The sequence below is a fragment of the Schistocerca cancellata genome, chromosome 1 (genome assembly GCF_023864275.1).
Source record: "Schistocerca cancellata isolate TAMUIC-IGC-003103 chromosome 1, iqSchCanc2.1, whole genome shotgun sequence".
Lineage (NCBI taxonomy): Eukaryota > Metazoa > Arthropoda > Insecta > Orthoptera > Acrididae > Schistocerca > Schistocerca cancellata.
In genome coordinates, this window is record NC_064626.1 from 421,822,501 (window position 1) to 421,838,238 (window position 15,738).

Consider the following 15,738-nt stretch of genomic DNA (forward strand, 5'->3'; position numbering starts at 1 on the left):
ACTGTCTGCTCATAACGCTCCATCAAAAAGTGTCATAGTATCCGTTGTGCTCCCATTACAATGATGCTACAGCGTGTCTGCACGTTCTAAAGTGCTTACAGTTCTGTAAACGACGCACCCTCTACTAATCACAATAAAAATGCAGTGCTCCAACTCACAAAATAAAATTAAAAGCTGCATGCTGAACATGTGCAGAGTGCATTGTGGCCCAGTTGTGGTGCAAGCGTGTATAATATATAATGCGATATTAAGCTGCAAACTGCGTTATCATCTCTGCGTAACTACTACAGGCTACATTCGTTTGAACCAGTTTAGTGTACGCAGTCCTTGGTCTACCTATACTATTTTCACGCTCTCCACTCCCTCTCATTACCAAACTGACGATTTCTTGATGCCTCAGATTGTGCCTTATAAACTGATACCTTCTTTTGCTCAAGTTGTGCCACAAATTTCTTTTTCCTCCATTCTATTCCGTAAATTCTCATTAGTTACTCAACACTTTTCTGCAGCACTACATTTGGAAATCTTCAGTTCTCTTCCTGCCTGAAATGCTTATCGCCAACGTTTCACTTCGTACAACACTGCACTTCAGAAAAAATCTACAAGTTGTAGGTAACTTTCCGTTCCCTGTATTATACCGCTAAGTTTATCAGCTTCAGAATTTCGAAGAGTGTATGCCAGTTAAGATTATCAAAGCCTTCTCTAAATCTAAATATATTACAATGGTGGCTTTGCCTTTCTTCAATTTATGTCTCAGATAAGTCGTAACGTAATTACAACCTCGCGTGTTCCTACATTTATCCGGAATCCCACCTGACCTCCCTCATGACTCGCTTCTACCAGATTTTTCAGTCTTCTCTAAACAACCCGTGTCAGTATTTTGCAAGGCCCACTTGTTTAAGTACTGAGTCAATAATATTCACACCTGCATTTTCTGCTCTTTTTGGAACAGAAAATATTACATTCTTCTTGAAGTATACTACAAACTGGAAGACACTGAAAGATAGTCACTGAAAAGCTGGAAGTACACTTCTTTCATATTAATATAATAATCCGCTTTAGAGCACCTCCCCCCTACTTTGATGGATCTGTTGATAAAGGTATTAGTCGAGATAGGCTCAAGGTTTCGTTGATATACTCGTCACGGTCACAAAGATTAATAGTTGATATTCCTCTCCATCGCTCCACAGACCTAAAGAAAAAGCAACCCCAGCTCGGTACTAATGGCAGTATGTGGGCGTGACTTTCTCAAAGGAATCCTCCGTCATTCGCATTAAGCCATTTACAGGAACCACTAACTATCCAAATCTGGATTGCAGAACTGGGGTTTGAACCAGAGTACTCCCGATTTCGACTCCAGTGTACCACTGTGCCAGAACTCGGTATTTCGCTAGAACACTAAACTGCTGTAGGACATTGTTCCTCACAAGATTTAGTCGATGGGCAAATGGTGCAAGTTTCCTCTAGGTGCAGTGATATGGTGTTTTCTCTGGACGTGCGGCGCCGCGGGGTAAGTCGTCAGCATAAGTTTTCCACTTTTACATGTGGCTGTTTCTGAAACTGTTTTATACCCAACATTGGCTGCTGCTAATTGCCGAGAGCCGACAGCACCGTTTGCAATCACCTGGAAATATTTCCGCAGCACACCGTACCAGAAGACTGTTGCTGGATTTGACGTGAGGTACTTTGCTGTACACTATATCCGTTACTATAGTGAACGTCCACAAGGTCATCTGAAGCAAAATGCAAGTGTTTGCGTCGTTCCACCAAATCTATCGGGAACTTCTCGAATCGACTTTCGTAGAGGTGGGTATCGGCGATCATAAGGCTGTGATAGCATATGTACAGGTATTGCAAGGAATGTTAAGAAGACAGGAAAATATTTTTGCTTAGCCAAGAGTAACAGGGTACAAATTCCAGAGTATGTGATTAGCTAACATCAAATATTCAATGCTGGGGCGAAAGTATTGAGCACAAATTGAAAAAAAAATGCAAATACATCGTTCAATATGCCTTTAACAAGTATGTTTCGAGCTAGTCTTACGCGATGGGGAAGGCTTACCGTCGTTTAATGGTCCAACGATAACTGCTACGTAAACAAAGAGAGCATCATAGATTCAAGAGAAGTCAAAACCTAGCTGTCAAACGACAGCTGAACGAAACAGAAATGAGCGCAAGAAGAACAATGAGAGAAGCTTTCAATGACTTTGAACGTAAAACTTTGTCAAACGATCGGAGTAAAACCCTACCAGGTTTCGGTCTTAGTGTAAAATCAGTAAGCGTTTCGGAACATTTGTTCAGTTACTCAATGATCAACAGGCACCAGAACGGAAGTTAATACAGAGAAGGCCAAAATACTGAAATCGGTCTTCCGAAACTCACCGCATAAGATGACAAATACTGAGATAACAGCTACAATAGCTTTGTAGTGGATAGGCAACAACACCAGATGAGATACCTGTAAAATTCTACTGAGATTATACGAAAGAACTTTATGCACGTTAGCAGCAATTTATAGTAGGTCGCTAGAGCAACGAAGGGTACGAGAAGGTACCTAGCGACTGGAAAAAGGTGCAAGTCATTCCTATTTTCAAGAAGGGTCGTACAGCACATGTAATATAATTATAGGCCTGTATCGTTGACATCAATTTGTTGTAGAATTACTGAACATGTTTTGTGCTCATGTGTCATATTTTTGGTGAACGAAAAACACCTCTATAAAAAATTAAATGGTTTCGGCAAACAGAGATCTTGCGAAACTCAGCTCGCTCTGTTCCTCCATGAGATCCAAAGCGCCGTAGACACCGGTGCTCAGGTTCATGCCGTGTTCCTCGAATTCAGGAAAGGATTTATTACTGTTCCGCATTACCTTTTAGTGAAAAAAAACGAGCTTACCGAGCATCGGACCAGATTTGCAACTGGATATAAAGCTTCTTTGCAGGCACAAGTAAACACGTCGCTCTTAAGGCAACAAAATCGACCGATGAGAAGGTAATTTCGGCGGTGCTCCAACGAGTGTGTTCAGACCGTTACTGTTCACAGTTTTTGTAAAGGATCCAGTAGAATTCGTCAGGAGCTCTGTAAAGCTATTCGCTGATGATGCGGTTGTCTATAAAAAGGTAGACACGACAGTAGACAGTAACTATATGTTGGATGACCTACAGACGGTTGATGAATGGTGTAGGGAAGGGCAGCAGAGAATGAGCGTAAATAAATGTAACATTTTGCGCATACATAGGAAAAGAAATCCACTACTGTATAGCTACACTGTTGATGAGAAATTGCTGGAAAAAAATATCCACCGTAAAAGATCTACGACTAACTATACGTTGCGACCTTAAGTGGAATGAATATGTAAAACAAATGTGGGAAAAGCAGGTGCCAGACAGATTTATACGAAGAATCTAAAGGAAATATAAGACCTACGCTAAAGAAGTGGCTTACAAGGCGCTTGTTAGACTGATTCTTGAGTACCGTTTATCAGTCTGGGGCCTTTACGAATTAGGACTGACAAAAGAGATAGAGAAGATCGAACGAAGAGCAGCGCGTTTCGTGACGGGATCGTTTGGTCGGTTCAAGAGCATAACAGAGATGCTCAACAAACTTCAGTGGTTGGCGTTACAAAAGAGGCGTTGTGCATCTAGATGTACATCGTTACTCTGCAATTCACAATTAAGTGCCCGGCAGTGGGTTCATCGAACCACCTTCACAATATATTATTCCATTCTCGAAAGGTGCGAGGGAAAAACGAACACCTGTATCTTTCCAGGCGAGCTCTGATTTCTCTTATTTTATTAAGATGATCATTTCTCCCTGTGTAGGTCGACGTTAACGAAATATTTTCGCATTCTGAGGAGAAAGTTGGTGATTGAAATTTCGTGAGAAGATCCTGCTGCAACGAGAAACGTCTCTGTTTCAATGATATCCACCCGAAATCCGGTATCATGACCGTGACACACTCTCCCCTATTTCCTCGATAAAAGAAAACGTGCTGCCCTTCTTTGAAATTTCTCAATGTACTCCGTTAATCCTATCTGGTAACGATCCCAAACCACGAAGCAATACTCCAAAGGAGGACTGGCAAGCGTAGTGTAGGTAGTCACGTTAGTAGGTCTGTTCCATCATCTAAGTATTCTGACAGTAAAACAAAATCTTTGCTTCGCCTTCTCCACAACATTTTCTATGTGTTTTTCCAATTTAAGTTGTTCGTACTTGTAACTACTAGGTATTTAGTTGAAGTTACAGTCTTTAGACATGGCTGATTTGCCACGTAACCGAAGATTAATGGATTCCTATTAGCACTAATGTGGATGGCTTCACACTTTTCATTATTTAGGGACAATTGTCAATTTTCGCACCAAACAGATAAAATTTTCTAAATAGTTTTGCAGTTGCTTCCGTATGTTACCTTTTTCATATTCTCATTTCTTCCAGAGAAAATTTATGTTGGCCCGCTTTTGATGACAGTTGTGGAAGAAAAACAGGGAAAAGAAAAATATAAGTGATGTTATGAATGGTAACCGCCAATGTTTCATCTTGTTTCGTTAAAAGAATTATATGCTGCTGGTCATTAAATAGGCAATCTCAAAAAGGATACCAAATAATGAAATTTGACAAACCGTGCGTATAAAGCATAGCAGGAAGAATACTCGATTAATTTGTAAGTGGTATGGGGGCAGACAGGGCGCAAAATTTAGTACAGAGAGCTGCCCTCTCTGGCACCAGCAACGGCTGTAACCCGGTTGGGCTTAAGTCTCGAACTGAGCTTGAATAACTGATGCTGGTACGTCACTGGACGCTGCTTCAAATCTAAGCCATAGTCCATCAATCGTCTTGGCAACTCACAAACGGGGTGATACATCTGGAGAACTCGCTGGCCAGGGCAACAGTCCAACACCCACTATCCTGAAGCACGGGAGGACAGCACTGGCAACATAATGTCTTGCGTTATCTTCTTGGAAGATAACGATACCGAGATGTCAAAGCCGTTCTGAAATCATCGAACAATATTCTTCTGACAGTCGTGAGGTCCCAACCAATGTAAGATGCAAAATCACGTAACGATAACCTGTAGTGTCACTAGCCCACGATCCTGCAGCTGTCAAATTCCAACAAACAGATTTCTCCTCCTGACACGAGTCATAAAAAGATGTCCTCCCAACAACCAATAGTCAATGCGATTTGTTAATGACAAATCCGCTGCGTAATCTGTCCGTATGTGCAGAATCTAGATAGCTTTACTCCTGCCTGCTTTGTGCAGTTCTGCTGAAATGCTAGTCACTTCATATCCAAGCATGTAAACGTTTCCTGCACGTCGCATTCATAATGCTGAAATTTTAGTGGCCAGAAGTATTTTTTTAATACTGCTGCTACATAATCAATACCTTTTTCATATCTTAACCAACACTTTATTTATTTGCATAACATTTGTTAATTTTGGCTATGTTTTTTATTGTTTTGTGAAACGACGGCACAGCACTAATCTCTTATCAGATATTCAACCATTGAACTGCCGTTGCAATCAAACGCAGCATCGACGTCGTGGAATTTAGAGACGGAGCATGTGGCCAGAACTGAGAAAGATGGAGATGGAACTTACCTTGTCTAAGACTGACATTACGTCCTCATATCTTTTCATATCACTTCTTGCTACTTAAACAATGTGACATGGTCCACACTTTCGTCACTGAACTTGTAACGGGATACTATCGGCTTCTTTCTCTTTTTCGTAGGAATTATCGTTCGTTTATCGACATTTAAAGAGGGCTGTCATTCATTACACCGAGCGTAATTTTTTTCTTCGTCTTCCTGAATTTCCCTATGATCCTTCAACAACGATACATTCCTGTATGTAACAGTATCGTCAGTAAACCATCCGATATTGGTGCTGACCAAGTCTGATAAATCGTTTTTATATACTGTCGTTTTGTATACTGAGAGCATTATAGGTCCTATTAAGTTTCTTTGGAGCATCCCTGACGTTACTTTCGTCTACGTTGAACATTCGCCGTCGAGTAAATGTACTGTGTTCTATTAGTCACATACTCATCCAATCGACGAGATATACGTGAAGATTTTCCGTATGATCGCCATCTTTCGTTATCAGTCAACGACTTGGTACAAAGTCGAACGTTTTTCGAAGCTTGCTCTCTGTCGCTAGTCAGTTTCACGTCGACGTTAAGACCTAATCTACTTTCCGTCTTGATTTCAACACAAGCACGTCATCATGTACAGTGCACACGAAAAGAAAACGATAACTTATAAAACAGTTATTTGGCAATACTATTACCTTACAACACAGAACAAAAGTTTCTAAACGTAGATACCCATGTCCATGACTGGGACAAAAATGTAAATGAGATACTTTAATAGAGATCACGAGGAGATCCTTGTGCGAAAACACTCTTGAACTAGCTCTGAATATTTACTGCTAGAGCTGGGATCCACACTTTCTTTATAAACATCTGTGACTCTCAACAACTAAGTAGATGGTTTACTTATATTCTACTGATGACGATTTTGCAATTATGACAAAAGCAAATTATTATTGTACAACGTATTGTGCACACAAGGATCGCCAGCCTAGTTTTCCACGTACAAGAAACACTGTAAGACAAAAAAAGAAACGACGCACACGAAGGAATTATCCGTGTGGGAGAGAAATCGGTAGACGTCACGTACACGTACAGACAAGCAAATGTACAATTTCAGAAAAATTGGATGATTTATTCAAGAGGAATAGCTTCACAAATTGAGCAAGTCAAAACGCGTTGGCCCGCCTCTCGCTATTATCCAAGCAGTTAATCGACTTGGTATTGATTGACAAAGTTGTTGGATGTCCCTCTCGCCATGTGTGGCAGGCACGATGTTGCTGAAATGTAAGCTCAGGCTGGCTTGCCGTCAAGGGCAACAAAACGAGCGTAGAATATCGTCGACGTACCGCTGTGCCGTAAGGGTGCCGCGGATGACAACCAAAGGGGTTCTGATATGGAAAGAAATGGCGCCCTAGACCATCACTACTGGTTGTCGCGCAGTATGGCAGGCGACACTCAGGTTCATATCCCACTGCTGCGTCCCATTTGTTTGTCTGCACATGTACGTCATATCTACCGATTTCCGACCCACTCGGATAATTCCTCAGTGGTGCGTCCTTGTTTTTTTTTGCGATTTGCCATAATGTTACGATACAGTAGACTTGTTTCAGTACGATATTTTTGCCCTTGAATCAGAAAGGGTACTGTAACTTTGTTCACTCGCGAGATTTAGGCGTGGCCTTTGTTATCTTGTTGCTAATCACGTGTTCTCTCTGCAGCGAACTTATTTCACTGGCAGTTGTACAGTGGTTTCAGTACTGACCTTTGGTGAATATAAGCAAAAATTGGAATATGTTTGTCTAATATTGGCGCGTTTGGAGAAATATTCATTATAAGAAGAAGCTAAAGGTATGTCCTTGTATACAGGACAACAGTAAGTGCCACAGTGTTGCAACGGAGAAGTTCAGAGCGGTTTTCTGCGATGTTTTCAAAGAAGTAAGACAAAACAGCCCATCTCTTAATTAAAAATCACTCAGGTTTCTCACTTACGTGGCCTGAGGAATCTATTACTAGCGTCGGGCTAAGTACGTATGTTGCTCAAGAGAAGAACGGACTACTTCCTCCTATAGTACAGTAAAGTATCATAAGTAAAGAAAAGAAAAGCAAAGCAGGGAGCAAACAGATGGCTGGTTTGAACATTGCAGCGTTCTACAGTGCATGGTCCCGTTGCGAGAAGGGCGGAAGGAGGATTAGAGTTTAATGGTCTGTAGCCGATCTAGTCGTCATTAAAGATGGATTCGGTAAGGACAAGGAAAAGAATCGAACAAGTCACTATTGAGAAACCATCCCAGCATTCACAAGAAGTAAGAGTAACGGCGCGGCGAAGCTGAATCGTAATGGGGAGGACGCGGCTTTACAACGCAAATCCTTCCGAGTACTAGCCAAGTATCTTACACATTGCGAACCCTCTCTCGGGAGTTAGAACACGACTCCCTTCCTGTGTCTTGACAACAGCGTCCGTCAACTGAACACAGAGACAACAATTTTTCATGTGCAATCTAAATCGGAATCAAATTTAACAAAGACGAAACACTGTGAAAAGTAGAAGGCACGTTCTCTCAAGGTCAGAAAAGATGCTTGGATCAAGTGGGACCCTGACTACACAATACCGAATGTGAGGTGACTCTTCTGCACAATTTATGGTTAGGAAGCATCACGGTCACGTGATTAGTATAGAAGATATGCATGCTGTTGTAATTATTCCAGCGAGATAAATTAATACGAAGTTTACGTTCGTAGGCTTTCGCGCCCAGTATCAACGTAAATAAAATCATTTCGGGTGCTGCGTCATTACAGAACAGTAACTAGACCACCGACTTTTCGACCGTATCCGCAGCAGTCCTCTTCATGGCGACTAACCTATGAATGATGCGGTCTATCAAGCAAAATGATTTTATACTATAAAAGTGCTGGGTTTACGGTCATGTGGAGTAGCTAAAAGGGAGCGATTTTTCGATGAAATTCTTTCCCATCATTTGCTAAAGCTGAGGGAGGACGTTTTGGAAGAGTCAAGCCTTTATGATTTATAAAGCACAGTACGTGATAATGGACGGCGAACGTTAGGCAAAAATGATAGTAACATACAGGGTACATCAAGGAAACGTAATGGGCGTAATGTTGTCAATAAATATTAACAATTTATCAAGCAGAAATAGCAGGACTAAGAAATTATCGCTGTTGGACGATCTTCAAGAACAGCAGTTCTCTTTAAATGCAGACACATTTAGAAAGAGGACGATGTAGTATCCCGCTACAAGATTAGTGGTGAACGTCCTGGGCACGCCACGTCGTACACGAATTCGGAGACGAGCTGCTAGGATCATTACACGTCGTTATAGTCCATACGAAAATTCAGCACAAGTGCACGGGGTAATTAAGAGGAAATACTTGGAAGAGAAAAGACGTTGTTCTCGCGAAACTCCGATGGGTAAATTTAGAGAGCCTGTATCAGATGAAGACTGCGGCCAAGCTGCTGCCTCGGCAGTACATCTCGTTAGGGATCAACAGAAAAAGATAAGAGATTGCGGCGCGTGCACAGGCATACAGACAGTCACTTGTCCGTCGTTAAGTGTGCGAATGGAGCAGGAAACAGAATCTATAATATTGGTACGAATTTCCTTCTTTAATTCTAGTCAATGATCACTAACACACTTTCGTCAAAACTATCCATTTCGGTAAATAATGGCCATCTTCTGATCTGTCACGGAAAGGAAAACCAAATACAAATGCTAGACAGTTTACATGTTGTAAAGAATAAATTATTATTATTCTGTGTACAATAACGGAAAAATTGCAATACCAAAAAGGAGTTATGCGACAGAACCGAAAGGCGGCAGGCGTATATCTGTACCTGCAACAATCCGTCTGTTCAGATTTAGCGCCAATCGCATAAGAGTGGCTGTACTAGCGCCACTATGAGCATGAAAATCAGGTTTGCTTTGAATACACGCTGTAATGGTCATGAGCGTTCATCATCTTTGACTGGACGTGGTGAGTTGATATTAGACAACAATGCCTTTAAGGCGACAAAGACGCCTTTATCAACACCTCAATGAGTTTGAACGGTGTCGTGTAATAGGGGTACGAGAAGCTAGATCAGAAAGACATGGCACAAATGTTGCCACTGTACATTATTGCTGGCTACGGTGGTCACGAGAATGTATGATCGCAAGAAGAGCAGGTGGCACCACAGTAACACAACGAACTACCACATTAGCACTCTAGTGTGCATTCCACTAAACCACTGTCGTTCAGTGGTGTCAAGCGGGATCTCGCTGGAGGACAGGGTGGTGTGTTGTGTTTTCTGATGAAATCTGGATCTGCCTCGGTGCCAGTGTTGGCCGTGTGTTGGTTACGAGGAGGCCAGTAAAGTAGCTGCACCCAACCTGTTTTGCATGTTACCAACACTGAAGTCATGGGTCTCGGATGCAACTCCATATGACAGCAGGAGCACTCTCGTGGTTTTCTCTCGCACCCTGACTGCAAGTTTGTACGTCAATCAGGTGATTATATCTGTTGTGCTGCAATTCGTGAACAAGATTCCAGGGGGTGTTCTGCAACAGGATAACGCTCGCCCACATATAGTTGTTGTAACTCAACGTGCTCGACAGAGTGTAGATATGGTGCCTTGGCCTGCTCGATCAGTAGATCTGTCTCCAACCGAGTACATGTGGGATATCATCGGACGACAACTCCAACGTCATCCACTAATAGCATTAACCGTCCCTGTATTGACCGACCAAGTACAAAGGGCATGGAACTCCACCTAACAACCTCACATAGGGTACCTGTAAAACACAATGCACGCACGTCTGCCTGCTTGCATTCTGGCAGACACGTCGGTTATTAATGTACCAGCATTTCACGTTTGCAACGGCGTATCTCGCGTTTACATTAACTCGTGATCTTGCAATGTTAATCTCTTGAATACGTTACCTAGACAAATGTATTTCCGAAATTCCATGACTATTTTTGTGTTGCCATCTTTTTTCCGTCCGTTTATTTCATTATTTTGTAATTAACTGTTTATAAGCTGTAGTGTGTCCAGCAGTTGGATTTGATTTCTTTCCCTCAATGGTCTGAGGAAGGTGGGTCGAAATCAATAGCCTGCCGACGATTTGTTTGTGATCGCTGAATGGACACAAAGAAATTCTGTGAATTCTGGACTACTGTCTTTGCTAGCGACTATGTCGCAGCTCGTAAAAAATATTGTTACGGTGTATCCTACGCCGAGTACTGAACACTTGTTTGCGAAATATACTTGTTGTACATCCTTCGCTCGAAAACCGGAGAACTTTATAGTGATAGCTCGGAAGGTTGACTATTTGTTTAGGTTTCTGTATCACTCGCTGCAGTACTGTTTTGCTTCGGCTGTTCCCTCCGCTGGAAGGAGCAACTTACCTGCGCCGCCAGATCGGGGAAGCAGATCGTGTCTGCGCACTCCCAGAGCGCAGGTGGCGCCGCGGTCGCGGCGCGCCGTCCTTTCGCATCCGTCCTCTCGCAACTGGTCGTGTCCGGCCACGAAAAGGCGCACTCGGTCCTGACGAGCACGGCCATCGCAGGGTGTGGCCGCTACCTCTTCGCGGGGTGAGCGGGGCGGTCGCTAGGGCGGGAAGCCATCGCGAACCGAACGCTGGGAGAAGCGAGCAGAGGTAAGGTGAGCAGCGGCGGCAGGCAGCCCGGGGGCGGACATTTGCGACTGGCGCGCTTATCGTGCAGGCGCCTCTCTCACGGCACTTTCGACGCCACAGATAGTGGACAATAACCGCCCGCTGACGTCACGCCGGCCGATAACGTATTCTCTCGTCCCGTCGGCGCAGGTCGCACTCTCCGGGCACGGCGGGAGTCGTCGTAATGAAGAGGAGAGTCTCAGTTTTGAGGCGACGTATGCACGTTCAGTTTTTAACAGTTACAATTTACACGTTACTTAACGACGTAATTGCTCAGTACAAAAAGTTATCACGCTGACCTGCGGACTTCCATGCCGATGTCATTTATGGTAAAATGTTGCGAGCCCTTAGGCTGCGTCATATTTCTCTTCTCCAGTGCTCGACGTTTCGATTCGTCTCTGCTGGCATCTTCTTCAGGTTTCCACTGGTGTCACCAGAAGGTTGAGCCACTGTCGTGTTCACTTTTTTCGGTGATTTTCCGGAAACGATACTATCAATATTAAAAACGCTTTCTCCGCATTTGTAATCATTTTCACTAGTTTCGAAATACGGTATACGCGAACAGAGTCTGCAACAAAAATGATGTTAAATTCCAAACTTGTTGGATCGCATAAGAGCTTGTTTGACAAATCCGTGGGTAGACACGAGCGAGTTTGACAAACAAGCTTGATCATGTACTGAGACGTTAACACTGTGTGAGGTGTTGTGAACCACTGCTAAAAATCATGAGCGTAATAAACAGCTGCGTAGACTGGAGTACTACGAATGACAGTCTCACAAATTGTAAACTTATTGCCGGCCGTGGTGGCCGAGTGGTTCTAGGCGTTCAGTCCGGAACCGCGCGACTGCTACGGTCGCAGGTTCGAATCCTGCCTCGGGCATGGATGTGTGTGACATCCTTAGGTTAGTTAGGTTTAAGTAGTTCTAAGTTCTAGGGGACTGATGACCTCAGATGTTAAGTCCCATAGTGCTCAGAGTCATTTCAACCGATCTGAAACAAACTTATTTTTGGACCCATAAATATGTAGACTTTTTTCCTCGCTTTTACATGATAATTCTGAGCCTTCATTTTCGACAAGTCTTTTAGAAAAAAAGCGTCTCAGAACATACACAGTGAAGCATCTGTAAATTCTGTAAAGATGTTCTGGCATGCAGCCATCGATTTTCAAAGACTCTTCCGTATTTGTCAGAGTTGTCGAGTTATCTATGGTTCAAATGGCTCTGAGCACTATGGGACAACATCTGAGGTCATCAGTCCCCTAGACTTAGAACTATTTAAACCTAACTAACCTAAGGACATCACACACATCCATGCCCGAGGCAGGATTCGAACCTGCGACCGTAGCAGTCGCGCGGTTCCGGTTGGTTGGTTGGTTGGTTTGGGGAAGGAGACCAGACAGCGTGGTCATTGGTCTCATCGGATTAGGGAAGGATGGGGAAGGAAGTCGGCCGTGCCCTTTCAGAGGAACCATCCCGGCATTTGCCTGGAGTGATTTAGGGAAATCACGGAAAACCTACATCAGGATGGCCGGACGCGGGATTGAACCGTCGTCCTTCCGAACGCGGTTCCGGACTGGAGCGCCTAGAACCACTCGGCCACCACGGCCGGCTCGAGTTATCTATGTCACGTTTCCTTTTTCTTCCGCCATGGAAATCCCCCTTGCCTTGCAGAGCATCTTCTAAAGCAACAATGCTCTCATTCATGTGAGTGAACTGTGCATTCCGCAACAGCGTTAGATGGTACCATGTAACGAAAGTCGACAACATGTACTCGGGTGATGAAATCTTAAATGTTTGTTTTGGAAATGTTCCACTGTTACGCTGTTTTTACTTTATTTCACTGTTACGCTGTTTTTACTTTATTTACTTATCTTCCAACTTTGCAGCTTGTTTCGGGGTCGTGGTTCCGCATTGAAGGAATTATTCCTGGCATCGGCCAAGTCGACGGGCAGGAATCCGGCATCACAGATGACCACAGCCAAACTAAAATTGCATTGCAATACTTTGTCAGCTAAGGACGCGCCAGTAAAATTATTCTTGAATGGAAACGGAGGAAATAACTACGGACAGAACAAAGCACAAGCCGTTGCGCCTAGTGAAATGCCTGTCTACTTCTTTCCTGTTTCTTCCCTATTTCATCTTTCAGCTGTGACATGTAAGCGGTAGTGCATTTACAACGAGACCACCATGCAGAAGCAAAGCACGACAATTACTCCATCCAAGAAACAGCAAGATTATCGCCTCCACAGGCGAAGCTAAATAAATAAATAAATAAATAAATATATATATATATAAATGTCGTGTGACTAGAGCCTCCCATCGGGTAGACCGTTCGCCGGGTGCAAGTCCTTCGATTTGAGGCCACTTCGGCGACTTACGCGTCGATGAGGATGAAATGATGATGATTAGGACAACACAACACCCAATCCGTATGTGGAGAAAGTCTCCGACCCAGCCGGGAATCGAATCCGGGCCCGTAGGATTGACATTCTGTCGCGCTGACCACTCAGCTACAGGGGACGGACAGGCGAAGCTGTAAGCTCGTCAGCACGAGGTTGAACAATCTGCGTTATGCAATGACGAAATGGTTTGGTTTCCCGCAGCTAGCGGCGGCGGCGGCGGCGGCGCAGCAGCAGCTGCTGCTGCTGATGATGGTGATGACTCACTCAGACTGCGAGTTTACCATCAAGTCGTAGCTTTATGGGCTGAGAGACGCTACACTACGACATAAAACGAGCTGTGGGCTGTAGACCGGAGCGTGTTACACGACTTACCAAATAAACAGGGGAGCGGGCGCCATGTGGAGTTGACGATGAAGGTCGCGCCTCCACTGACTCACAACAACACGCGGCCGCCCATCGCTTGCCGGAGACACAAACCAAACAGCAGATAGTCGGCAGGATGTCAACAGCCCAGTTATCATGTCACGACGATTACATCTGAATATTTTTTGTTAGCTGGTGAACTAACAAAATCTATTATTCTAGTAAGTTTATACGTAAAACAGGTATTTAGTTTGTAACGAAAGGAACACGAACGAAGTAAAAGTTGAGTAGGCGGAAGTGTAAAACAATCCTCCTTCCTTAATTCTTACACAATTGCTCATCAGGTTCCCCTTGTAGCCTCAGAAGTCTGTTACAGCTTCCTGCGGCAGTAAACGGAATGTTCGCGACCTTTACCAATAGCCTCTTAACAGTCGGTCTACATGTGTTGTATGTCGTTTCATAGTTCCTTGAGAAGCCTCTCTGCCCTCTTTCGCATGTAATAAAACACTTAAAGCGACACTACGTGAACGGGACTCTGCAGTTGATGCTCTTCGGGGACATGGAGACCTGGAAAGGGGACCTCTCAACAAATGTGCCATCTTCTTATACTCATCGAATTCACTGTCGAGGCAAAGTGTCGTCAACATGAGACAGAGTGAATGCTATTTCAGGACAAAAGCACAGTCAGTTATATGTACCATGGCATATCTCCTCTGAGCACTGCGGCAGGATGAAGTTAACCGTACCAAATTCCGAACTACTGGACAGTGATCATGATATATTGATTTCTTGCCCAGCGAGACGTGTCAGCCCGTGTGAAGTGCTCGTAAAGCACAAATTTCAGAATGCGATTTTTAAATTAGTGTATTTTATACTCAGTCAGGAAGACAATTTCTAGTCTAACACTAAAGTTGTCCTTTATATTAGCTAATAATGAGACAAAATTTATTAAAAATTTTTGCTATATCAAGCTCTCTCCATAAATTATTAAAGACGAACTTTTAGTGTGGGCTTAGACTAGATAGCTCATCAAGTTACTTCATAAATGTCTGATTTAATATTTTAATTCTCGTCAGTATTTCATGAAGGAAGCTACACCATCATCTGCTGTAGAGAAAACATAAGTTGCTACTTGCTTCGATTTATACATGCGAACCTCTTTTGGCACTGGTCAAATATTCTGATGCATTACACATATGCTTAGCTTAATATTAAGCTAAACAGGCAAGTATTGGTGTTGTTATTACACGTCATTAATACATTTTTCTTTTCGCGAAACATCTGTATTTTCGTTGTATAAGGGGGAAATACATTTATTGTAAGACCTGACAAGTTATTCTTAAAATGCTCATATCGCAAGTCCGACAAAAACTTTCTTCCTCCATAGATAAAAACAATAGCCTACAGACAAGTATGTTTTCGGGTTAGATAGAGCAGCAATCAGTCGTAGAATTAAGTTGCTTTAATATGACATTTACAGTCACAAAGCAGATCAGATTTCGACCTGTGTCAGGTCATTATCAATGCAGTGCGGAATTGTAGCAGTTGTTCGTGCTCAAGTGAATGCTTACACAGTTCAACCATTACTGTGTACATGTTTTCATCCATAAACAAAATGTGTCCATAAATATATGTGGATAAAAACAACAGCCTTCAGACAAGGTGAATATATTTTTCGTCTGTGCACCAAAGAAGCTTTCAGCAGGGTTA

At 43.2% G+C, this 15,738-nt stretch overlaps 1 protein-coding gene across 3 annotated transcripts in view; it reads right to left on the bottom strand.

Annotated features, from left to right (window-relative positions):
* Positions 1-15,738, bottom strand: part of LOC126176062 (inositol-trisphosphate 3-kinase homolog) — a 528,034-nt gene that overhangs the window by 115,657 nt on the left and 396,639 nt on the right. Inside the window, exon 1 of one of the 3 annotated variants that reach the window (XM_049923206.1) lies at positions 10,995-11,178. The exons of the other annotated variants lie outside the window; for them this stretch is intronic. Within the exon in view, the coding sequence (XP_049779163.1) occupies positions 10,995-11,150 (156 nt within the window). The 5' untranslated portion in view covers positions 11,151-11,178. Of the gene's footprint in view, positions 1-10,994; positions 11,179-15,738 lie in introns of those variants that run through there. 3 annotated transcript variants of the gene reach the window in all.